The sequence below is a fragment of the Carcharhinus amblyrhynchos genome, chromosome 3 (assembly GCF_965287045.1).
Source record: "Carcharhinus amblyrhynchos chromosome 3, sCarAmb.v2.hapA, whole genome shotgun sequence".
Lineage (NCBI taxonomy): Eukaryota > Metazoa > Chordata > Chondrichthyes > Carcharhiniformes > Carcharhinidae > Carcharhinus > Carcharhinus amblyrhynchos.
In genome coordinates this window covers 101,955,562-101,983,161 of record NC_137326.1, presented here as the reverse complement: position 1 = coordinate 101,983,161, position 27,600 = coordinate 101,955,562, and the positions used below count along the sequence as shown (strand labels likewise).

The window sequence follows — 27,600 nt, the reverse complement described above, 5'->3', positions numbered from 1 at the left end:
TCATCAATAAAGGGTCACAATTGGCTATCTGACCAACTGTAACTCAATAATTGATGCTGGATGTCCCACAGTAGAAAGTAAAGCTAGCTAAAAACAAAGTTCAGTCAGGCAGAAAGCTATAAATCAAACAATCATTCAGCTATGACTACTCTGTAAAACACAGGGACGTTCCATTAATGTGATTAGTATTTCTGTTACTGCTGCTACTAGGTTCACTGTTACAATTGATGCTGCCATTGCTACCATGACTGTTACTATTTCAACCTGAATTTATATTGTAGCTTAACATAGGAAAACATCCTGAAGCTCTTCACAGAGCTGCAAAGAAAAAGGTGGATGTTGAGCCAAAAGAAGTACCTATCAAAAAATCTCAAAAACATGAGTTTGAAGGAGGTTCTTAGAAGAAGGAAAGAGGGAGAAACAAAAGTGTCCTCAGAGAGAATGCTACATTGTGGGCTGTAGGTATTCGAAGTTAAGACTGACAATAAGAGAACAGTGAGAAGGGGTGCACAAGATACTCCAGTTAATGGAACTATCAGTTCAGGAAGGTTGTCACACTGGAGTGGGAGAAAGGTGGGGATTATATAACAGAGATTTTGATCAGAATTGTAAATTTGAGATGGAGACTAGGAGCTAAGATATGGGTGCAAATTCAGGGGGGAGGAGGGTGAGTGTGATTTTTTTTGTCAGATAGAATAAAGATAGTAGAATTTTCAGGAACTAAAGTTTATGCAACATGGGCTTAGCAAAGGGAAGATGGTGCCTTAGTGCTAATGTCACAGATGACCTAAATAGGCCTAAGCTAATGGGGACATGGGTCCTAATCCCACCATAGCACTGATGGAATTTAAATTCAATCAATAAATCTGGAATTGAAAATTGTGGCCATGAAACCATCAATGATTGTGGTAAAAACGCAACTGGTTCATTAATATCTTTCATTATGTGCCATCCGTACCTGGACTGGCCTAGACATGACTCTGGGCTCACAATAATAGAAGCTGTCCCCTGGCTGTAACTGTCCCTTGCAATAAGCTAGCAAGCCACTCAGTTGGGAATGGGCAATAAATACAGGATTTCCACTGACATGCACTGCCTGTGAAAGGATAAACAAAAATAAACAATTGACACAACATTGAAGTTTCAACAGCAGACAGGCTGAGGTGGGCAAGGAAGTGGACAATGTTGGAGAAATTGAAATAGCTGGTCTGCATAATAGGGAGGATATGGGATCAGAAGTTCAGTACAGGGTCAAATAGAGCACCTATGTTCCAACTAGTCTAGTTTAGATGGGTGTAACCTATGATAATGTTGCCTACTTTGTGGAGTGTATTCTGAGTTCATGGCTTTGGTTTTCCCAGTGTTTAGCTGGAGATACAAAGGCTGTTATTTGGGGATATGTTTTTACTCAAGAATATTGAACAATAGTTTGAATTAATTACTGAAGAAGCCTCAAGTAGTGTCTTCAGAAGTAAATGAATTTCTGACAGATGAGGATAGACAATGATTTGATTTTACACTGACATGGGGAAAGGTTGGACCCATTGCAAACACATTAAACAGGGAACTGGCAAAACAAATCATTACAACACAAGCATTTGGGAAGATGTTTGCGGATAATATTATTGAACCCAGCTCAGCCGTGGGGATGTTTCCCGTAGCCATAGCTTCAAGGTCATAAGGGGAAACTTCATTTCACAGCAGATTAAAATATGTGATCACAAAAGACAAACCTAATGACACAAATGGATTACTCTTTATCCTTTCTGTCAAAGGCCAAGTATATTATCGTACTGGACTAGGCTTCTCAATATTGATATGTGGTGATGCATTCTGACAACAACTCCAAGGCAATATTCTCCAACCAAGTGTTGCCCTCAGGTTGTGCAATGTTCCTTCTGTACTGTGCCATCTTATGAACATTTGCTGGCTTTTCTGATTTTCAATTACTGTTCAGTGTGCCTAGCTGATATTATTGTGGCATCACACCCGATTTTAAAAACCCTTAATTAACTATAATTAACTTCCTTCTAGTTGCAGAAAACAAGGCAACAAAAAAGCCCCTAAACTAAATTTGTTAAAGGAAATATCATTCTTAAGACAGGTTGGGGGTGAAATTCAACCTTGCTGGGGCAGAAAACAGATGGAAGCAGATCAGCCATCTATTATATGCTACACCTGATTTTTTTTCCCATCGAGCTCTGTTAAAGGTAAAATCAACGCTGATTTTACAGTAACTGATTTTATAATGAAAAGAAGGTCTGGAATTTTGGAGAGCTTATGAAATTCCAATCCATCAGCTAAAGTGCAATTAGTGACTTGATTTCAACGTTGCTGGTTCCAAACTAGCCTATCCATTTCAGTCACCTGTTTCAGCAGGTCGTCTGTTCAAATCCCACACAAGAGACTTGTGTACATAATCTTGGCTAAAAGTTTACAGCAGTACAGAGTGCTGCTCTGTTGGAGGTTCCATCTTTCGGATGGGGCATTAACACAACGATACCATCAACTCTTTCAAGCATAAACATTTCCACTGCAGTATTCAAAGAAGAGGGGCTTTGCATCCCTCATATGACTGATCCGCTGATGACATGCTTCCCACTTTACAACAACAGCCAAACTTCAACAATTGTTTGGTAGCACAGGATATGAATATTGCTGAGAAAAGAGACATGTTGCCAAAGCTTTTCACCTTGCACTCACAGAACAAATGCAAAATTTTAAACAAGCACAACAATTTATACCACAGAATAAAGGTGGTGCTGAGGTGCTGATTGGTTAACAAATTGACTCTGATTGGTCAAAGCATTGTCATGGAAAAAGCAATGGGGAACTCTAGGCCCCTCATCCTCCTGGGTAATTCCAAGGCTCCATCGACAACACCTTCCAAACCCATGACCTCTGCCATCTAGAAGAACAAGGGAAGCAGATACATGGGAACACCTCAAGTTCCTCTCCAAGTAACCCACTATCTTGACTTGGAACTAAATCACCGTTACTTCGCTGCTGCTGGGTTCAAATCCTGGAACTCTCTCCCTAACAGCACTGAGGATAATCATGCAACATTTGGACTGCAGCAGTTCAAGGCAGGTGAAAATCATCACTATCTCAAGGACAATTAAGGATATAAATGCTGGTCTAGCTAGCAATGTCAACAAAAACAACAAGATGCAAGGCTTGAATATATTTCATTTGTTTGCAGACAATGAGTCACTACATTTTCAATGAATCAATCTTGGTTCATCCATGCTTGCTAGAATTGACATATATACATATGCAGGGACCCATTCTCTGAAAAAAAATATTTCTTAGCCTTGGATATTTTTTGAATTACCTAGAAGTATAGGACCCTTATAGTTCTCTGTTGCTTTCCTCATAGCAACACCTCAACTAGTCAGAGTTGACTAGACAACAAGTCAGCACCCTTTTCTCCTGCAGTAGGAATTGGTGTTTTTGTTTAAAATTTGGCATTCTTATGTTTGTCCTGATGAATGCAAGGCAAAATGCTTCAGCAACTTGTCTCTCTTTTCAGCAATACTTCAAAACTACTTCATTAGTTCTAAAGCACTTTGGGATATCTTGAGGTTGTACAAGTTTTTTTATTTTCTATCTTAGTTGGACAAATCACTTGTGACATTGTCTTTCTGCCACTTCCTTGCTTTTCCTATGTTTTTTGTTCCATGTACCTTGAAAGACGGAATCTTGAAAAATTTTCTGTTTTCATTCTTGAAACTTTTCCAAAGCATTATATTTTCTTTCCTGGATCTTCACATAAGCAGGGTTCCTTGCCCAAGTTCTGTACTCATTATACTTTTCTTGGTTTATTTGCAAACTAGATAACAGAGTGACCACCACACAGTCCTTCTGGAGACAAAGTTGCATCTTCACATTGAGGATACCCTCCAACATGTTTTGTGGCACTATCACTGTGCTCAATGGGAACAGATCCAGCAACTCAAAACTGGACATCTATGAGGCACTGAACGCCTTCAGCAGAATTGTATTGTACCACAATCAGTGACCTCATGGCCAGGTATATCCCCACTCTGGCATAACCCACTAAACCAGGGAATCAACCCCGATTCAATGAAGACTGCAGAACGGCATCCTAGGAGCAGCACCAAGCATTCCTGAAAATGAGGTTTCAACCTGGTGAAGCTACAACACAGACTACTTCTGAGACAAACAGCATAAACAGCACGTTATAGATTGAACTAAGCAATTCCACAACCACCAGGTGAGATCTAAGCTCTGTAGTCCCTCTTGGCCTCCTCCGGAGGTCGTCAGCTTCAGGGATGTCAGCTTTCATCCAATTCGATTCACTCCATGTGATATCGAGAAATGGCTGAAGGAGCTGGATACTGCAAAGGCCATGGTCCCAGGTAATATTTCAGTGACAGTACTGGAGACTTGTGCTCTCGTACTTACCATGACCTGGCCAAGCTGTTACAGCTACAATACTACCCAGCAATGTGAAAAACTGCCCAGATTTGGCCTGTACACAAGAAGCAGGACAAGTCCAATATGGCCAATTATGCCCCATCGGTCTACTTTAATAATCAATAAAGTGATGGAAAAGGTCATCAACAGTGCTATCAAGCCACACTTACTCAGCAATAACCTGCTTATTGACACTCAGTTTGTTTGGGTTCCATCAGGGTTACTCAGCTCCTGATCTCAATTCAGCCTTGCTTCACACATGGACAAAAGAGCTGAATGTCAGAGATGAGATGTGAGTAACTGCCTATGACAACGAGCCCTTGCAAAACCAGAGTCATTGGGAAACAGGGGAAAATCCTCTGCTGGTCGGAGTCATATCGAACACAAAGGAAAATAGTTGTACTAGTTGGAGATCAATCATCTCAACTCCAGTTCATCACTACAGGAGTAACGTCCTGGGCCCAACATCTTCAACTGCTTCATCAGTGACTCACTTCCATTATAAGGTGGAGATTTTCACTTATAGTCGGACAATGCTCAGCACCATTCACAATTCCTCAGATATAGAAGTAGTCTGTTTCTAAATGAAGCAAAACCTGGACAACATCTAGACTTGGGCTGAAAAATGGCAAGGAAATTTTGCACCACACAAGTGCCAGGCAACAATTACCTCCAATAAACAAGGATCTAATTATCTCCCTTGAAATTCAACGGCTTTACCACCATTGAATCTCCCACTATCAACATGCTGGGGCTTACCATTGATCAGAAACTATTAGGACTACCCCTATAAATAATGTAGTTACAAAAGCAGCCCACTTGATTGCTCCACCTTCAATAAACATTCAAGCCCTCCATCACCAATGGACAGTGGCAACAATGTGTACCATCAATAAAATGCACAGCAGCAACTCACCAAGGATCCTTAGGCATCACCATACAGACCCATCGAAGGGCAAGGGCAGCAGATACCTGGGAACACCATCATCTGGAAGTTCCCATTCAAACCGCTCACCATCCTGACTTGGAAATGCCGTTCCTTCATTGCACAGGGTCTACATCCTGGAATTCTCTTCCTTACAGTATTGTGGGTGTACCTACACCTCAGGAGCTACAGCGGTTCAAGAAGGCAGCGGACCACCACCTTCTTAAGGGCAATTCAGAATGGGCAATAAGTGGTGGCCTGGCCAGTGACACCCACATCACATAAATCAACAGAATAAAAATTACCAGTATCAGAATCATAAAATCATAGAATACCTACAGTACAGAAGGAGGCCGTTCAGCCCATCAAGCCTGCACTGACAACAATCCCACCCTATTCTTCTCAAAAACTCATCTCTGCTGTTAGTATTTTTTGCTCGTCAATTTTTCTCGTGTCCAGCATTGTCTAGAACGTTGGTACTTAAACGCTACATTTTGATCTACCTGAAACTTAAATGCAATGTTTAAGTTCTGTTTATATTCGCTCAAACCAATAAAATGCTTTAATATGCTTAACCTGTTTGTGAGACAGGAGTAGTCCAGCTAGATTCCAGCAACACCTTTCAAACAGGTAAACTGATATCAATATTTTATACAGAAATCAACAGTAGTTATAAATGACAAGCCATCTTAGAGGCACATTTGAGCGATGGGCACCAGAATAATGAAATCAGATATCATTTCACACAGGCAGCAGCAATTAATTCAAAGATATTTCATTTATTCTGATGCATTCAACGCTAAGATAAATCAACATTATCACCCCCAAAACGCTTCTGCAGACAAGTAACATGTTATTGCATTAACCCAATGTTATTACAAATACACTTTCCAGGTACATTATGTGTATTTAATAGCTTTTTTCCCACACACAAGCATGATGCAAGTTTGTTTGAGCAAACCTACTCAAAAACTAATTGAAAGTGGAATAAAAGGTGTCCAAATGGTGAACTTTCAATTGTCACTTGATCTCAATCATGACAATTTGTCTGGCAGACCAAGAAACTTTCATTTGAAATTACATCCCTTGGAAACTATCAATTTACCCCAAGAGCAAATTTACTGTTCTCATTTGCAATGCATCTCAGCAGCTTTAGGAGCTTTCAGATTTAATTATTTCAACATCTCTTCCCCATTCCTTTTAAAAATGCAGACAATTAGCACAACAGTACTCCATTAGATGCAATCCTACATTGCAACAGCATCCATCATTTATTTTTTATTTGTAGTTGTATTCATTATCAAGGATAATACATAAAATTAGGCAGTTCATGGTCAGCAGATAGGTATATAACACGGAACATCATTGTGAATGCATGAACCATTTCATCTCATCAACAGAACTGTTGCTAGACTGAAGTTCTTAATCTTCTCACTACACAGGGTCATACAGTACAGCTATAAAACTGACAAAAGGTTTTGATCAACCGAAAGATTACCATCACAACTTTGAACCAGCATTTACTGGTGGAAGTCTAATCCAACATCCTGTGATCTAGAGGCCTGCTATATGACAGAAACCATCGATTCACAACTTCCAAGCATTTATGAAATAGTAGTGCATGTCCCATTCATTACATTTTTTTAAAAAGGGGTTTTGGTCAGAAGGTTAGCATCTAAGTTATCAATAGATTCCTGTAAGTATAAATTCTTCACTTCAAAACCAATACATCATACTGCAGCTGCTACTTCCTTGAAAATAAGCCACCTTACGTTCACTGCCAGTAAAACACAGAGTATACATGCAATCCTCTCACGTGGAAAGCTTTAAGCAAAGAGGAGTGGCAGCTTCTGTGAAGACTGCAACAGAGTTAATTCTTTGAGTATGTATGACTTCTTCAGAGCTCTAAAGAGGAGGAATATGGACCCAAAACATTCTCTTGATTTTCTCCCTCCGCAGATGCTGTCAGATCTGAATTTTCCCAGCATTGTTTCATATCCAGCATCTGCTGTATTTAGTTTTTATTTAAATAAAAGAGCTTGGTGAGACATGGGTCAATCTATTAAACGCAATGTCTTGCTAAACAGAGAGACAGCAGAAACTTGGTGAGAGTGGGATGTCACATTTAAGTAACAGGAGAGTTGTAATGTGTAATTTTAATCAAACTGAAGTTTAGACAATAGCAATCATGATGAACATAGACAAGACAAAGACCAAGTGATAAAGCGGCCAATTTTAGGGGAAGAGACTAGAATATGAAATAAATTGGAGAGATTTGCTGAAAGAAAAAGAAACAGCAGCTGATAAGAGTAGAGTAGAAATAAACCTTTTAACTAAGGTCAAGTGCCAGATCAAGCCCAAAATTGGGTGCAATGCCTTTTCTTGTCAGCTTGGATCTTGAATGTCTCTCTAATGGGGGCCATGAATTGGATTCAATGTGAATTTGAATTTTTTTTTGGAGCAAACAAGGAGATAGATTAAGGGTTTGCCCTGTCCACTCTGCGCATTGGCTTTTTAACTTTAAGAATGGAGCAAAAGTTCCAAAAAAGAACAAACAAATCAATAATGGCATAACATGAGTGAATAACAAAAATAAGGAACTGAAAGCAAAAACATACATATTGAGCAAAAGCAAAGAAAGGCAAAAGGAAATATGAAAATATTATGAAATAAATGGAAAGAAAACTAAAGAGGCAAAGATAAAATACAAAAACAGGGTTTTTTTTGGAACATTAAAAGAAAAATATAGTAGAGGGACACAATTAATAAGAACTCTAGAACTCAGAGCAAGAGGAGGCAATTCAATCCCTCGAGCCTGCCATTCAGTACAATCATGGCTGATAGTGTCTCAGCCTCAATTCCACATTCCTGTCTGTTCTCCTTTAATAAGTCTGACAACACCAGGTTTCTCCTTCAACCCATTACTAATTAAAAATCTGTCAATCATAGAATCCTACAGTGCAGACGGAGGCCATTTGGCTCATTGAGTCTGCACCGACAACAATCCCAACCAGGCCCTATACCCATAACCCCATGCATTTATCCTAGCTAGTCCCCCTGACACTAAGGGGCAATTTAGCATGGCCAATCAACCTAACCCACACATCTTTGGACTATGGGAGGGAACCAGAGCAGCCAGAGGACACCCATGCAGACATGGGGAGAATGTGCAAATTCAACACAGACAGTGACTCAAGCCAGGAATAGAATCCAGGTCCCTAGTGCTGTGAGGCAGCAGTGCTAACCACTAGAAAATACAGGCCTGAACTGCTCAATTTCTGTTCAGAAGACAAACCCCTTTGGTGTGATCTTACCTGTTCATCACAGCAGTTGATTAGTGTAGCGAACTGGTAAGATCACAAGAGAGGCGAAAAACTGGATTTACACCCGGCTTCTCACTTCTTGCAATAATACTGGTACTGTGAAGCCAGCACATGGGAAGGGTGTAAGGCTAAGCCCAGGGTGGAACTGTGGAGCAGAGACCATTTAGCACCCCCCCCCCCCACCCACAGTGGTTGGGGGCAAAGGGGAGGCAGAGCCCCTTGCTCATTAACAGCCTGGCACTGCTAGCCTGGGACCCTGACATTGCCAACATGGCATGGCCCACTGGGCAACCTAGCACTGCCCACCAGGCACCAGGGAGGAGACAGGCCCTGAAGGGATGGGGCCTAGGGAGAGGCAGCAGGAACTGCATACTCTGCAATTAGACAACACCATGGCAGCGATATTGAAGAGTATGGTTCAAAAGAGAGGAATAGTGCCACTGGTGTTCCTGCTGGCTCACGATGGAGGGCACTTGTCCCAAAAGACTACTCGCTGCTACTCATCATCTTCCTCGTGGAACCTGCTGGCTGTCAGGGCCAAATGTGTATACCCGCCCTGTCTGCCTCCCCTTTGCCCCCAACCACCGTGGGGGGGGCGGGGGGGGGGAGCGGGGGGGGTGCTGCTAAATGGTCTCTGCTCCACAGTTCCACCCTGGGCTTAGCCTTGCACCCTTCCCATGTGCTGGCTTCACAGTACCAGTATTATTGCAAGAAGTGAGAAGCCGGGTGTAAATCCAGTTTTTCGCCTCTCTTGTGATCTTACCAGTTCGATACACTAATCAACTGCCGTGATGAGCAGGTAAGATCACACCAAAGGGGTTTGTCTTCTGAACAGAAATTGAGCAGTTCAGGCCTATATTTTCTGTCCGGCCCACGCTGTGTCTTCTAAGTCTGCAGCCTCAAACTCATCATTCGCATCCTCTTCAAGGTCCTCCTCATTGGAGGAGACTTGCAAAGGAGATTGAGGGAAGATCTAACAGGGATTTACAGGATCATGACTGATAAGGTAGACATAGAAATGCTGTTCCCATTACTGAAGCTACAATAACTGGGGGACACAGAATTAAGAAATGCAGCTGTGAATGGTGGGTGGTGTTTCTTGCTGTGGAACGTCAGAAATCCTATTTCAATATATTTGTATCTCATTGTAAAAACTCCCCACCGGAAAACATCCTCCACCTGCACTGGATCATTCAGCCATGCTGACGTACAGTTCAAACAACGTGTTTTACAAAGGTACAAGTGGCAGATGGAATTTTATAGAGAGGTGTGAAGTGATCCCACAGAGAAGCCCTTGAAGGAGACATTACTTTTACAGCCAATGCCCATGGATGCCCTTCCAATCTCAAAGGCACCAATTCATGGAGAGGAGGGCCTCAGGCTTCTCCTCAGTGAACCATCCAGTGCCAACAGGCTTCTCGAGCTTGTCCAGTGATCCAATTGCTCTGGAGTTTGTTATGACTCTGGGGAATTTCCACAAGGTGAACAAGGGGTTACTGCAGTGAAAAGCCACCCTTACTTTAATGCTGATCTGGTGAGTAGAGGCTTGCCTGTGACAGTTCACTACTGAAAGTGATGTGGTGCTGTCTGCGGAGGCTGGCACTGATTCCCATGAGCGCTTTATGATGCAAGGTAGGTGAACTTCTGTCCACTCTGCTGGCTTATGTCCTGTTGCAGTCAACTGGAAACTCACCATTTACCACATTTCCAAGTCTGGTATTTAGAACAAATTTTGAAATTTTACTCTGCATTCCATTTATTATCCAAGTCAGTTATACATATCAAAATAGCCATGGTCCTAGCTGACCCTTGGGAGGCTGTCAACCATCGGCCAGTCTGAAAAACAATCATTTATGATGACTCATTGTTTTCTATCCTTAAGCCATATTTTTAATCCAAACTGACATTACCCTTCAATTCCATTAGTCTCAATTTTTCTAACCAGCCTTTTAAGTTATACTTTCGTAATGCGTTCTGGAAATCCATATGGACAACAGTCACTACATTTCCTTCATCAACATTCTCTATTACTTCATCAAAAAATCCAACGAGTATAGTCAAACACAATCAGCTTTTTACAAATCCATGTTGGGTCTGCTGAATAAACTCAAATCTCCACAAGTCCAAAGATATGCAGATTAGGTTGGCTAGCCGTTCTAAATTTCCCATTAGTGTCAGGGAGATTAGCGGGGTAGATACATGGGGTTACAGGGATAAGGCTTGAGTGGGATTATTGTTGGTGCAGGCTCAGTGGGCTGAATGGCTTCCTTTTTTTCATCTTTTTCTCCCTCTGCCCTGAGTATTATTTCTAAAGTCTTACTCATCACTGATGTTAAACCACCAGTCTGTAGTTACTAGGGTTGTCCCTTTATTGAACAAGGGATCTCACATTTGCCATTTTCTAACCTCCCGGCACTTCCCCCTTGGAAGTTGTACTATCACCCCATGTTCCCCTTAGCAACCTGGAATGCAAGCCCCAGCAACAACTCCCTGCCACCCCTGCGACGATACCTCAAAATAGAGGTGCCCTGGCATTTCCCTTGTTGCCTTGGCAGTGGCTAGGCTCTCTCAGGGGCTTGAGCTGCCAGCCCTCTGATGGGCCTCGCAGAGTAGGAGGCCCACCCTCCATTCTTAATTGTCTACCATTGTCAATTCTCAATTGCTTCAATACAAGTAGCTGAAGGAATAGCTTCATCCCTGGAGGGGGAGACTTGAATGCAGCTGCCATGCACATCATTTCTTCCATCTAACTGGAAGAAGCACATGGTTAGGAAGTAGAAGACACGCACCTTAGAGTACAACAAAGCAGAAATACTGAGTACTAAGTATTGCGCCACCCACGGCTAAGCTCAATAAAATTTGACACATTTTAAACTACAATGTATTGAGTGTGGGTAGATAAATATAATCACACAGAACAGATCCTGTATTCAGGAATACTGATGAAAAGCTGTAAGTATTTCTTGTGATAGTTTATTTGGCATGGGTATATGTGGGAGATGAATGTTGTGCAACAGATGTTTCAGGTACTTAAATGAATGTGTCATCTATTACAGCATGTTCTGGCATTTTAGGTGACCAGTTGGCTGGGTGTCTATCCCTATAACTCTTAGTTATATTCTGACCAAAGCACACTCTTCTTGCTGGCCTGTCCTGTCATATGTGTCTTTTACTGATCACAAAGATCTGTAAAGAAATGAAAAGGCGGAAGTTGTCTGATCTGTGTGGTAAACATTTGATCTGGCTTGAAAGGATCCAGGAAGTCACATCTAAAGGCAGTGCTTAGTTTACAGCCAATAACACAGCCATCTCTATGTGAGAGTTGTCTGAAACGTGAGGCTACAGCACTGTACGGTAATAAATTCCTTCAATTTCCAAGTACAAATGTATAGGATGATACTAGTGGGGCAGGTTTGTTACTTTTGGGTCCAATCTGAATGGCCTCACTGTGAACAACCTCACCCTAACCGGCCTCACCCTGACCAACCTCAACCTTTCATGATTTCACCACTCACTTCTGTCTCTTTGCCACTTACTGCTCCTGAACACAATGTACTGTACCTTCCAAATTGCTGCACTGACAAATTTTCATACGCAGCACTTTTGCTATTCCTTTGTTCTTGCCAAGAGATAATTCGAAATGAGCAATAAATGTTGGCCTTGCAAGTGATGGTCACACCTTATCAATAAATAAAAGAAAGACTGGTTGTATCTGCAGCAGCCTGACAGGTAAATCACACACTCCTAATCCAATGACCCTCAGTCACATTAATGAAAGTAACTCATGCTCATAGACCCTAAAGATTGGGAAAGCACTTCCCCTCATCTGTCATCTGACATGCTCACCTGATGCTCCTCTTGACTGTTGTGGCTGTTGCTGCCACTCTTGCAACTATTCCTCCATTCAATGCCACGCTGTATTGATCAGGTTATGATAAAAAGAAAAGTAGAAACAAGCAATCTCCAAACTCAAAAACAAAGTACTGGAAAAGACCAGGAGGTCTGTCAGCATCTGTGGAGAGGGAAACAGAGATAACGGACGAGATCCTCCAGCTTCCCAGCCACGTGTTTCCCGCCAGCGGGAGGTGGCATGATGTTTACTAGCGGTAGGATTCTCTAGTCCTGCCGCTATCATTGGGATTCCCATTCAGAAACCTGTGGGCGGGAGTCCACTGCTGGCAGAACTAGAGAATCCGACTGGAATGTACAGCCAACATTTCAAGTCAAATGACACTTCAGGGCTGAAGAAGAGCAGAATATAGGGGCAGCAGTGCATCATTCATCCCTTCCAGCCTTGTCCACGATGCAATAAGGTCATTGTTGATCTGGTTGTGGTTTCATGTCCGCTGTCTGCCCCTATAACACTCGACTCCCTTTCTTGTCAAAAATCTGTCCAGTTCTGCAATGAATAAATTCAATGACCCCCACTGCTTTCTGGGGAAGAGCGTGCTGCATAATAATGATCCTCTGAGAGAAACAATTTCTCCTGATCTCCATTTTAAATGACAGACCACTTATTTTTAAACTGTGTCCCTGGTTCTAGTCTCTCCCACAAGTGGAGACATCCTCTTGGCATCAAACCTATCAAATCCCCTGAGGATTTTATAATAAGATCACCTCTCATTCTTCCAAACTCCAATGGTTGTAGGCCCAATTTGTTCAACCTTTCTTTGGAAGAGAAGCTCTTTGTCCCAGGAATGATGTTACCATCACTGAATCCCCCACAGTCAACATCCTTGGGGTTATCATTGACCAGAAAGCCAACTGAACTCACCACATAAACACAGTGGCTGCAAGAGCAAGTCAGAGGCTAGGAATACTGCAACGAGTAACTCACCTCCTGACTTCCCAAAGCTATCCACCATCTACAGGGCACAAGTCAGGCATGTGATGAAATACTCCCCACTTGTCTGGATGGGTTAAATACTCAAGAAGCTTTGACATCATCCAGGACAAAGCAGCCCGCTTGATTAGCATCACATCCACAAACACCCACTCCCTCCACCATCAGCACTCAGTAGCAGCAGTATGTACAGCACCTTCCAAACTCACAACTACTTCCATCTAGAAGGACAATGGCAGCAAATAAATGGGAACACCACCACTTGCAAGTTCCCCTCCAAGCCACTCACTGCCTTGACTTGGAAATATATTGCTGTTCCTTCGCAGTCGCTGGATCAAAATCCTGGAATTTCCTCCCTAATGGCACTGGGGGCCAATCCACAAAGTGTGGACTGCAGTGATTCAAAAAAGCAGCTCACCACCATCTTCTCAAGGGCAACAAGGCAGTAAATGCTGGCCAGCCAGCAACACCCATGTCCCATGAATCAATAAAAAAAAGGAATGAGCAGAGTGAACTTTCTCTGAACTACTCTGAATGCAATTTTTCTTTCCAAGTAAGGAGACCAAAACTGTACACTGTATTCAGATGTGGTCTCACTAAAGCCCTGTACAACTGCAGTAAAACTTCTTTGCTTTTGTATTCCATGTCCCTAGCAATAAACACCAATATTCCATTTGCCTTCCTAATCACGCGCTGTACCTGCAGACTAAATTTTAATGATCGCATACCAGGATACACAGGTCCATCTGAACCACCAAGTTCTGCAACATAGAAGATAGGAGCAGGAGGAGGCCATGTGGCCCTTTAAGCCTGTTCTGCCATTCATCACGAACGTGGCTGATCGCCCAAGTCAATAGCCTAATCCTGCTTTCTCCCACTAACCTTTGATCCCATTTGCCCCCAAGTGCTTTATCTAACCGCCTCTTAAATACATTCAATGTTTTGGCATCAACTACTTCCTGTTGTAATGAATTCCACAGGCTCACTACTCTTTGGGTGAAGAAATGTCTCCTCACCTCCGTCCTAAATGGTCGACCCCGAGTCCTCAGATTATGACTCCTGGTTCTGGACACACATCGGGAACACTCTTCCTGCATCTTGTTTGTCTAGTCCTCTTAGAATTTTATAAGTCTCTATGAGATTCCCCCTCATCCACCCGAACTCCAACGAAAACAATCCTAACTGAATCAATTTTTCCTTATACATCAGTCCCGTCATTCCCAGAAACAGCCTGGTAAACCTTTGCTGCTCTCCCTCAAGAGCAAGAACATCCTTCCTCAGAAAAGGAGACCAAAACTGCACACAGTACTCTAGGTATGCCTCACTATGGCCATGTATAATTGCAAAAACACATCCCTGCTCCTGTACTCAAAACCTCTCACAATGAAGGCCAACATATCATTTGCCTTCTTTACCAACTTACTAGGTTAAGGCTCTCTCCATTTAAATAGTTATACTGCTTTTCTATTTTTCCTGCCAAAGTGGACAAGTTCGTTTTTTCCCATTTATCCTTCATATGCCAGACTTCCATCTATTCACTTAACCTGTCTATATCCCTTTGTAGGCTCTCCACCTTCTCTTGTTAACTTAATGTGAAGAGAAAGATAGGTGAAGACAAATGTCAGTCGCTCACAGTCAGAAAGAGGGGGATTTATAATGGGGGACAAAGAAATGGTTGACCAATTGAAAGCATACATTGGATCAGTCTTCACAAAGGTGGACACAAATAACATACCAGAAAGGTTGGCAAACACAGGGTGTGAGATGGAGACACTGAAGGAAATCAGTGTTAGTGGAAAAATGGTGTTGAGGAAATTGGTGGGATTGTCAGCTGATAAATCCTCAGGGCTTGATCATCTACATCCCAGAGTACTTAAAGAAGGAAGTGGCCCAAGAAATACTAGATGCATTTTTCATCATCTTCCAAGATTCTACAAACTTTGAATCAGTTCTTACAGATTGGAGGATAGCCAATGTAAACCCACTATTTAAAAAGGCAGGTAGAGAGAAAACAGGTAACTATAGACCAGTCAGCCTGACGTCGATAGTGGGGAAACGTCCATTATCAAGGATTTTATAGCAGAGTACTTGGAAAAAAGTGGCAGGATCAGATAGGTTCGGTATGGATTAACGAAAGGGAAATCATGCTGGACCAATCCACTTGAATTCTTTGAGGATGTGGCTAGGAGAGTTGACAAGCAGTTTATTTGGACTATCCATACAAGAGATTAGTGTATAAGATTAAAGTGCATGGGATTGGAGTAGTGTTTTGAGATGGGCTAGAAAACTGGTTTGCAGATAGGAAACAAAAAGTAGGAATAAACAGGTCTTTTTCAGAATGACAGACAGTGACTAGTGGGATCAGTGTTAGGAACCCAGCTATGTACGTTTACATCAAATGATTCAGGTGAGGGAACTATATTTATATCTCCAAATTGCAGATGACACAAAGCTGGGTGGGCGGATGAGCTGTGAGGAGTATGCAGAGATACCTCAATGTGATTTGGACAAGTTCAGCTAATGCATGGCAGATGCAGTATAATGTGGATAAATGGGAGGTTATGCACTTGAGTAGCAAAAACAGAAAGACAGATTATTATCTGAATCACTACAAATTGACAGAGGATAATGTGCAACGAGACTTAGGTGTCCATGTACACCAGTCGAAGAACATAAGCATGCAGGTCCAGCATGTGATAAAGGAGGCAAATGATATGTTGGCCTTCATAGTGAGAGGATTTGAAAACAGGAACAGGGATATCTTGCTGCAATTACACAGGGCCCTGGTGCAGCCGCACCTGGAATAGTGTGTATTTTGTGTCTCTTTATCTGAGGAAGGATGTTCTTGTTATAGAGGGAGTGAACTTAAGGTTTATCAGCCGGATTCCTGGGATGACAGGACTGACGTATGAAGTAACGAAGAGAGACTGAATCGGTTCGGATTATATTCGCTGGCGTTTAGAAGAATGAGGGAGAATCTAATACAAACATATAAAATTCTAAAGGATTAGCCAGGGTAGATGCAGGAAGGATGTTCCCAATGATGGGGAGAGTCAGGAACTGGGGCTCATAGTACAACGATAAGGGGTAAACCTTTTAGGACTGAGATGAGGAGACATTTCTTCACCCAGAGGGTGGTAAGCCTGTGGAATTTGCTACCACAGAAAGCAGTTGAGGTCAAAACGTTATGAATTTTCAAGAAGGAATTAGGTATAACTCTTGGGGTAAAAGGAATCAAAGGATATCTGGGGAAAGCAGACCAGGCTATTAAATTGGAAGATCAGCCATGATCATAATGAATGTTGGAGTGGGCTAAAAGTGCCAAATGCCTACTCTTGCTTCTATCTTCTATGTTTCTATATTCCTAATTCCTTATCTATCTTGGCAGCATTGGTAAATTTAGCATGCAAACATTTGGCCTCTTCATTCAAATCATTGATGTGGACTGCAAATAGTCAAGGCCCCTGCACTTGACATATTCACTCTGTTTCTCCCTTCACAGGTGCTGCCAAACTTGCCAAGTTTTTCAATCATTCAGTTTTTATTTTATCACTGAACATCAGATTTGTTTTTTCTCATTATCTATTACCACTGTTTGCAAATTACCTTTCCAGTGAAGCTATTAATCCTGAAAACAATCCTGCAATGTTTTACTCAGGTTGAACAGTGGGTGGGACTTCTCACCTACCCAGTTGCAATCTCACTGCAAACCCAGTTACATCATGCCTCAATGCGTTCAGGTAGCACCTGCCTGCTTTTGGCTCAGGCACCTCCATAAGTAAAATGATGGCTAGGCTGATTACTGTGAGTGGTAAGTCAAACTGGTCAATTTTAACAGCCCATCACAGTCCTGCTGGGTGGGCTGATTTAAAATTGACTCTCCTAAGTGTACATTGCAATACGCTAATCAGATGTGAATCAAACTGAATTTCATTCAATGCACTGGACTGAAAATTGCTTTGACCCATTTCTGGACATGGATGTTATGATTCACAATTCATCTGTGCCCGGTTTGTTGAAGCAGGCAGTACTCAAACCTTCCTCTGCCTTCTCATCAGTTTGATTGAGTCGCTGTGGGTGGAGTTGAGGAATAAAAAGGGAGAGATCACATTGCTAGGGGTGTACTATAGGCCACCCAACAGCCCAAAGTCAGTGGAGGAAGGCATTTGCAGGGGCATTTTGGACAGGTGCAGGAAGAATAGAGTGGTTGTAGTGGGTGATTTTAATTTTCCCGGAGTGAATTGGAGGGGGCCTAGAGCTGGGGGTACGGAGGGAGAGGAGTTTGTGAGATGTGTTATGGAAGGGTCGCTAGAACAGTATGTAACTAGCCCGACTAGGGGAGGGGCTATACTGGATTTCGTGATGGGAAACGAGCCGGGGCAGGTGGGTGAGGTAGAGGTAGGCGAACATGTGGCGAACAGTGACCACAAGTCCGTCTACTTTAGGATAAAAATGGAAAGGGACGAGTGCCGTCCGAACGGGAGTGTGCTGAACTGGGGAAAGGCGAGCTATGGCAGGATTAGGAGGGAGCTGCAGCAAACTGATTGGGAGGGACTGTTAGCTGGCAAGTCCACGGTTGGCAAGTGGGAGGCTTTTAGGGACAAAATGAAATGGTTGCAGGGGAGGTATGTTCCGGTTAAGCGAAAGGATGGGAAAGGTAGGATTAGAGAGCCGTGGATTACCGGGGATATTGAAGACTTGGTCAGGAAGAAGAGGGAGGCGTATGTTAGGTCAAAACAAATGGGTACGGAGAGTGCGCTGGAGGAATATAGAGAGAGTAGGAGAGAGCTAAAAAGGGGAATTAGAAGGGCGAAGAGAGGGCATGAGATGGCTTTGGCTGGTAGGATTAAGGAAAATCCAAAGGCATTTTATTCCTATATTAGAGGCAAGAGAGTAGTTAGAGGGAAAATTGATCCTCTTAGGGACAAGAGTGGAGAGTTGTGTATTGAGTCGGAGGGAATGGGGGAGCTCCTGAATGAATACTTTGCGTCGGTATTCACAAAGGAGAGGGGTTCGGAATCGTGCGGTCTCTTGGAGGGAGCAGAGGTTCAGTTGCAGGATATAGTTATTACGAGGGAGGAAGTGCTAGGGCTTTTAGGTAGCGTAAGGACAGATAAAGCTCCGGGGCCTGATGGTATTTATCCCAGGCTGCTTAGGGAGGCGAAAGATGAAATTGCTGGGCCTCTGACGCACATCTTTGTCTCTTCTTTGGACACAGGTGAGGTCCCAGAGGACTGGAGGGAAGCAAATGTGGTCCCGTTGTTCAAAAAAGGTAGTAGGGATAACCCTGGGAATTATAGGCCGGTGAGTTTGACGTCGGTGGTAGGGAAGTTAATGGAAAAAATACTTAGGGGTAGGATGTATGAGCATTTGGAGCGTTGCGATCTGATTAGGGATACGCAACATGGCTTTGTTAGAGGGAGGTCTTGCCTTACGAATCTGGTGGAATTCTTTGAGGAGGTGACAAAAACGGTTGACGATGGGAGAGCCGTTGATGTCATCTATATGGATTTCAGTAAGGCGTTTGACAAAGTCCCTCACGGTAGGCTGGTAGAAAAGGTTAAGGCGCATGGCATACGAGGCCAGGTAGCTAGGTGGATTGAGAACTGGCTGGGAAATAGGAGACAGAGGGTAGTTGTGGAGGGGACCTTGTCGGGCTGGAGGCCAGTGACCAGTGGTGTGCCGCAGGGCTCAGTACTGGGACCTCTCCTCTTTGTAGTCTATATAAATGACTTGGAAGAGGGCGTAGGTGGTGTGATCAGCAAGTTTGCTGATGACACCAAGATGGCAGGGTTGGCGGGTACGGAACTGGATTGTCAGGTGATACAACAGGATATAGATAGGTTGGTGCAGTGGGCAGATAGGTGGCAGATGGCATTTAATCCTGACAAATGCGAGGTGATGCATTTTGGACGGAATAATGCAGAGAGGAGCTATGTGATAAAAGGTAGGCCGATTAGGAGTATAGACGTACAGAGGGACCTGGGAGTGCAGGTTCACAAATCCATGAAGGTTGCGTCACAAGTGGAGAAGGTTGTTAGGAAGGCTTATGGGATGTTAGCCTTTATAGGAAGGGGCATAGAGTATAAAAGCTGCCGTCTAATGCTTCAGTTGTACAGAACGTTGGTTAGACCGCATTTGGAGTACTGCATCCAGTTCTGGTCACCTTACTACCGGAAGGACGTGGAGTCTCTGGAAAGGGTGCGGAGGAGGTTTACCAGGATGTTGCCTGGCATGGGGGGACTGGGTTACGAGGAGAGATTGAAGAAACTGGGGCTATTCTCCTTGGAAAGACGGAGATTGAGAGGGGACATGATAGAAGTATATAAGATACTGAAGGGAATAGATAGAGTTAATAGTGAGAGACTGCTTCCTAGGCTGGGTACGAACACGAGAGGTCATCATTTAAGGGTGAGGGGGGAGAGGTATAATTTGGAGGTGAGAAGAAGGTTCTTTACGCAGAGAGTTGTGGGGGTCTGGAATGCGCTACCGAGTAGGGTGGTGGAGGCAGGAACGTTGGACTCGTTTACGATGCAGTTAGATAGGCACATGAGTGAAACGAGAATGGAGGGATATGGTAGGGGCTATTAAATAGGGTTAAACCTCGGGAGACACCGGAAGGGCAGGCTGTATGATTAATATTTTTGTCTTTATTCCACAGGTGGAGGTCCACCTCGTGTCAAGCGAGGGGCATGCACACGGTGGGTCGTGCGTGGGCTGCTCTTGGAAGTCCAGGAGTGGCCTAGTACTTCATGTCGGTGTGTGTGCTTGATCCTGGACCGGTAGACGGGCGCCGCAACAGCTCAGTGACTAGCACTGCTAGCTGTGCAGACACATGGATTTGGGCCTGTGTCTGTGGGAGTTTGCGCATTCTCCCTGTGGTTGCGTGGGTTTCCTCCGGCCGCTCCGGTTTCCTCCCACACCCCAAAGATGTGCTCTTAGGCTAATCGGTTTTTACCAAATTGACACTATTTCTTCCCTGAATCTGACTGAGTAGGGTCCCATTCGTAGACATACAAGGTAGAATAGGTGTAGGGTGATGCGGCGGCGCGGGCTCGTTGGGCCGAAGGGCCTGTTTCCCGTGCTGGGTTGTTCTTTGTTTTGTAACTACTCCAACTCAGAATCCCTTCTCTCAGTCCAACCTTTTCTTCTAATTCTCTGCTTTCAAATATGCACAAACTGTTTTCTGGCTAGACACAGAAGCTCAAGAGAAAGAGGAAGAGACTAACAACACACTACTGTGCATAAACTGGAAACGTGCATCAAACCAGATGTAATCAACCGTTCCTGATGATTCCAGAGCTCATGATAATGTCCTTCACAGCACTTTGTGGCTTCAGTAGCACAGGGAAAAGCATTGCTATAATGTTCAATTTCACAATCAGAAGGTCACTTCATGGTGAGTTGTGATTCATGACACTGTTCCCTGACCTTGGCTATACTATCACTGCCACCCACATCAGTCATTCTATCATTAACTAGTCAATGCAGCATGGTGCCCCTTCCCAGACTGTAAACGGTATGATTAAGGCCTTTAGAAAAGGATGCTGAGAAAGGACGAACAATGGCCCTTGCTGTGGTAAAATGAGGTAAAATGCTCTCTCTGCAACACAATTACACCTTTATTGGCACCATCAGCCATTAGCATTAGCCCACAAGAGCCCTTTGATCATGATACACAATCCATTTTGGCTTACAAAAAAATAATAATTTGCCTTTCATTTTATGGAACCCCATGAATTCAACCCACTGATCCTGCTTCATGTCCCTCATGACCCATCCAACTGAACAATGCATTGGGCTGCAATCAATCTTTGCAACAGGTCATCATTGGGTATGATTGAAGCTTCAAGCATGAAAATGTACAAAACATGATTCGGGCAGAGGTTGCAGGGGTCGAATGGTCTCCTTTGCCGTAACCATTCTATGATTCCATTCTATAACTACTATTTCAAAAGCTCTTCACTGTTTTCTCCTTTATATTTACATTAACAGGGGTCAGCAAGGTTGAAAAATAATCAGTTTCCGGCCTGTCCATTTGTGGTTTTGGCTGCAGAGGCAAGGGTACCATTCCCCACGATATCTGCCAATAAATTCACCTGAACAAGTCACATGGACCAGTTTCCTTCCAGGACATCTACGTGAAATGAATTTGGGTCAACTGTGCAAAATTCAACACCAAATTAGCAGTTTATTGATGATTTTTGTGTGGGAATGAGCAAAAAATGCATAGATGGAGTGACAGATGCAAATTTGAGGTTGAGTTTAAGGTACATTATGAGAGCAGAGTCAAAGAAGCTTTCTGCATTTGATCATCGCTATATATTCTATATGGGGAATGCTTGATGCTGTCAACTAGTGACAATTATTGCGATTTCCTCATTTCCCAGTCCTGCCACACACACACACACCTTGATTTGTTTAAAACACCTCAGCATTAATAATGCTATTCCAATGTTAGAACAGTACAAACACTCACCCTAGGGTTCATTAGTACAGGTTCACACAGAAAAAGAGATAGCGAAAACATTTCCCAATTCCACACTGAATATTAATAACTCACCAGTGCTGCCTGAAGCTGCATACTTGCAGTTTAGGCAAATAAGAATGGGACAAGATATTAGTAGAATTCCAATATCAACCATAAATTACACATTGTCATGAAGATGTGCATTTCCTTTGCTCTAATTTGTCGGTTTTTAACCAAAAAGACTGACCACTATTCCTCAATTTACCAGTCATATTTAAGCTCATCATTGTGGAACAGTGTGATCCAGAAACATTCCTTATTGTATTTTAAAATCTAATGGATTGACACAATTTACCCTCCACAGTGCCTTCTCTATATGTTTTTTATTTATCTGTGAGGCTTAGCTGATTATTTGACTTGCATTTCGCGATCACAGCTGGAGATCAATTTCGCTCTCACCTGAAAGCCACAAATGCAGCATTTTCTAAACAGCTTTTAATATGGAAGTTGTGGCAGAGGACTGAAAGGTTGCCTGTGCAACAACAGTGTTCAAAAAGGCAGATAACATCTGTTACAAACGTGGTCCCACCGTGATTATGTTCTTGGCATTCCTAAGCAAGCTGAGTCACAATATTGGCCCATATCCACTCGTATGAAAACATAATTTGGAGTTTACTTATTGTGATTCTGATATGAACTGGACATTCAAGTCTTTCACACATATACTTATGTGAATCCCCTCCCCTCAAAGGCGGACCAAGGAAATTTCTGATGAGTTGAGGCCTGATATGAATCAATGAGTTATTGTATTTCACAGTAAGGTACAGCAAGAGGTGTGATTGGACTATTTGATGGACTATGTACAGTTTATTGGAATCTAATGATTAGAAATGGAAATTATACCTGGTTTCCCAACATCAGTCCCATCGAACAAAACAAGATGACTTCTGTTTTCCAGCATTTCTAATCTCTTAGTCCAAGTCTTTGCTAGCTATCTCACAGCATTTTGTTTCCAAATCTGACTAGATGCTCATATTCCTGTCTTTGTGCTCTGTTTTCATCTGTTTCAATCTAGGAGGATATCAACTACTATCCAACATGGTGGATATCAGGTGCCGACTGCAAAGTTAGACCAGTAAATTAGTTACTGTTTACAGTTGTTGTGAAAGCAACATCAAAGCCAGCGATGGATGTTTGGATAACTCACTGCCTCAAAGTTTTTTTTTCAAATTGCATGATCATACTATGCTTTAAAAAAAATGGGTAAATTTCCTTCCAAGTACTTTGCGAAAAAAAATGTGACACCACCTAACTGGAGATTTACTCAGTCTAATTCAATTGCATTAAATCTCCCAAGGCAATTTTACAGATCAAAATTAATAGTCACCTAGAAAAACAACCATTGTGGACATGTAAAAGGAAAGTTGTGCCGAACAAATTTTGATAGAATTCTTTGAAAAAAACAATAGAGTGCACTGAAGAAAGAGATGGACCATTGTATGTATGGATTTCCAAAAGATTTTGCTGCATTGAAGGCCTGTTGATCCAATGAATGCGCATGTTAATGAAGTGTGGGAACAGGACAGGAACTTCATTAAAAGACAGAAAAGAGAAACTGATGGTTAATGAGTATGTTTTGGACCAGAGGCATTTCAAAAGTAGTGTCTTTTAAAAGTCAGTGGATAAGATTTTTATTTTCCGTAAATGAATGGAAATGATTTAGACTGGAGTGACAGACACAATAACAGCATTTTCAGAAAAAGTTTGGTCAACTGTGTCAAAAAATATAAAGTCCCACAAGACAACCCAGGCAGGTTAATTTAGCATATAGATGCCAGATGAATTTTCATGTAAGGAAATGTTGCAATATGCATTTAAGGGGCTTATAGCATGACATCACCAGAAGAGAGTGCATCACGCAATCTAGTTTTAATTTCACTTTTGCCTGAGAGCAGAGCACACGAGAGACATGTCTGCTGCTGATGTTCTTCGAAGTTTCCACCTCTGAATAAATATTCCCACATATCTAGTCTCAGTAAATGAATCTACACTGTGTTTATCCAATCCCTCATGAATGATCAGTGCCTTTATACACATTACAAAAATACGACAGGTAATAAATACATATTTTGGGAGGATGAGTAGGGAGATAACATCCAAATGGTAATATATTAAAAGGGATAGAGGAACAGAGAGCCTGGGGGCAGGGGGAGGAGGAGGTGTGGTTCAGCTGTAATACAGGATGTTAGGTTTATAAATAGGGCATCAAATACAAAAACAAAATGCATACGCTGTAGTTAAATTATTATGCTCAGGTATGGATGCCATCCTTTTGGCAAGACATTAAGGACAAGATTCAGGTACTGGAGAGGTTTAATTGATACAAGGCATGAGAAGGTATTGTTGTGAGAAACTGTTTTGCTATTGGAACAAATAACTTTAAAAGATGGTCTCAGAATTAGTGTTCAAAACTATGGGAAGTTCAAACAAAGAAAAGTAAGAAAAAATATTTCCTCTTGTTAGTGTGCCTGTAACTGAAGGCCATGAATCTAAGATCCCCAGGAAAGAACAAAGAGAGAGAGAGAGAGAGAGGTTAGAAATTTTGAAAAACAGAGGGTTGCTGCGATGCAGCAATGAAAGCAGAATCTACAGCGGTTTTTGAAGGGAAAGCGCATAAATATTTTAAAAAGTGAAATTCAAACAGAATACAGGTAAAATGCAGGGGAATGGGATAAAATGAATAATTCTTTCAGATAGCTCACAGGGCATTATGGCTGAACTGCCTCCTTCTGTGCAATCAAATTCTGCAATTGTACTCTGACTTCTTCCAACATCCAGAATCACAGGAACAAAACCTGAGTTCCACCACTGCTTTGCATAACAACTTGGGTGTCAGAGTGCAGCATCTCAACTTAAAAACGGAAAAGGTTTCATGTCCTTCGTATGAAGTGTAACATTATTCCAGTGCAAAGTCAATTTCAGAAATCGTCCAGACTGCCAAGCAATTAAACTGTCTTTCACAATGTGAGACAGAATCTGGACACACCTACCTGAGTTTTCAAGCATTAAAAATTTAAGAGGGAGCAGAGGTCAGAGTATGCTTTCAGTCTGTCGCTGTTCAATCACAACATTTTTTTTAAATGCACAGTCATTTGCCAGTAAAGCAGCTCTGCTTTGATGCCTCTTTAGACAAAGGCAAAGAAAACAGTTCCAACAACATCTTCCAGACCACCAGTGTCAAAACATTAGTATCCTGGGGATCACCAATAACTAGCCGCGTTGATGACATGTATACAAGGTCAGGACATAAGTGTACACATAGGTCATTGCCTAACCCCCTCGATAATTTCGCCATCATTTACAGAGCTGAGGAAGGGGTATTTAAATGCTTACTGCTCACCCCATGATTGATTTAACTGCAACAACACTCAAAGATGCTTGATATTATCAAGGACAGAGCACTACAATTGTTTGACACCATAGCTAACATACCCAATGTCCTCTCACTGTAGCATCTGGACTACTTAGTATTTACTGCCTGCAGTATGAACTGCAGCAACTCACTAAGCATCTTCCAGGACTGCAACCTCTATTGCCAAGAAGGTCAAGAGTAAGAAGATCACAGAAACATCATTAATTCCTTCATCCTGACTTTGTATATATGTATCTGATCTTTTAGCTGTTACTGGGGCAAAATAATAGGGTTTATTATGGGAGCACCATTACCACAAACACTACTTTATTCATGAAGACATACCACTACCAGCTACTTAAAACAATGGACAATGGGAACTAAATCCAACTTGCGACCAAGATCATATAAAAATACAGCTTTAAAAGTAGCAAAAAATGTAATGGTCACATCACGTCATCGCAGGAAATAATCATAATTTTCTTTACACCTGCTGCTAACTGACGACTGTGACAGATCAATTATAAAATCCCTGGCAATTCTTTGAATATCCCTACTGTGCAGGAGGAGGCCATTTAGCCTATCAAGCTTGCAGTGACAACAATCCCACCCAGGCCGTAACCCCATATATTTACCCTACTAATCCCCCTAACACTAAGGGGCAATTTAGCACAGCCAATCTATCTAACCCACAGGAAACGGAGAGACGGGGAGAATGTGCAAACTCCACACAGTCACTCGAGGCTGGAATTAAACCTGAATACCTGGCACTGTGAGGCAGCAGTGCTAACCACTGTACTACCATGCCACCCATGATTGCACAATACTTTGATTTTAATTTAAAACACTATGGGTGGAATTTTCTGGCCATTCACGCCAACGGGATTCTCAGGTCCCACTTCAGTGAATGAAGATTTGGCTGAGTGCCAACTTCCCCATCCTCACTTGCAATGGTAGCAGGGTGTGAATGGCCGGATAATTCCGGCCAATAACACAATGGAAAATGTATTAACGAACTAAACACGTCTGTTCTTAAATATAATCTATACAACTACCTCAATCTTTTAAAAATCCTCAAATTTAGACTCAAATGTAATTTGATTTGATTTAGTATTGTCACATGTATTAGTATACAGTGAAAAATATTGTTTCTTGCGCACTATACAGACAAAGCGTACCATTCATAGAGAAGGAAACGAGAGAGTGCAGAATGTAGTGTTACAGTCATAGCTAGGTTGTACAGAAAGATCAACTTATTGCAAGGTAGGTCCATTCAAAAGTCTGACAGCAGCAGGGAAGAAGCTGTTCTTGATTCACAAAGAGAAACACAACTTTTACTTACGTTATTAACAATAAATGTGCTAATCTAAGAAAACTGTACGAACAAAAATTAATTTAACCTTCTATTTTGGTAGCAAAGATGTCAAATACAGCATTTGGCATCGTAATTGCACTCACCTGAAAAAGTTCTTGATGCTGTAGCCTTCAATTGCCTGAACAATGTTCTGGAGGACATTGCCATCGTCAGGTTCAGCAGTTGACGACTCAGATGGTGTTGATGTTGTTGCATTATTCGATAAAATATTTTTGGAGCTACTTTTCCGGCCATAATAACCTATTAGCAAACCACAAATAAATATAATAAGCCCTGCAACTAAGAGTTTTGCCACTTTAGAAAAGCTGCCCTTTGGTCCTGGTCTTGAATGCACCATATAATGAGATTCTTCTTCCAGACGTGCAAATCTTCCTCTGGGTGATGCTGAAGGTTGCATGAATTCAAAGTCAAGATCAGTGTTTCCAGCCGAGTTGCCCAAATGATGCTGAGCCGAACTGTCTGGTTCAAAGCCATCAAATCCACTTTCTTCCAACTCTTTCTCCATGTCCCACTCTAACTCCAGTGAAGTGACTGGAAGCTCTTCAGTGTCCTGATCTTGAGGGTGTACTCGAAATCTCTGGTCCACTTTCTGATAGGCCATTTCTGTTCCTGTAGTCAGAAATTAAAATCAAAATCAAGAAGGCATTTTCTTTAAGCAAAGTCAGTGATCAAGTTCCAGACAATGTAATGGTGTGGCATCTGTCCCATGAAGGCAAGTTATTTTCACATTATACAGTCAGAATTTGCCAGCATTTTGAAATGGGTATCCAGACTGTCTGGCAAAGCAATTGATTCAATGAAAATAAGGTGTT

General features: G+C 42.3%; 1 protein-coding gene across 1 annotated transcript in view; it reads right to left on the bottom strand.

Moving 5' to 3' along the window:
* Positions 1–27,391, bottom strand: part of naaladl2 (N-acetylated alpha-linked acidic dipeptidase like 2) — a 527,121-nt gene extending 499,730 nt beyond the window's left edge. The window contains exon 1 of the mRNA XM_080185612.1: positions 26,872–27,391. Coding sequence (XP_080041738.1) covers positions 26,872–27,389 — 518 coding nt within the window. The 5' untranslated portion in view covers positions 27,390–27,391. The remainder of the gene's footprint in view (positions 1–26,871) is intronic.
* Between the last annotated feature and the right edge of the window lie 209 nt (positions 27,392–27,600).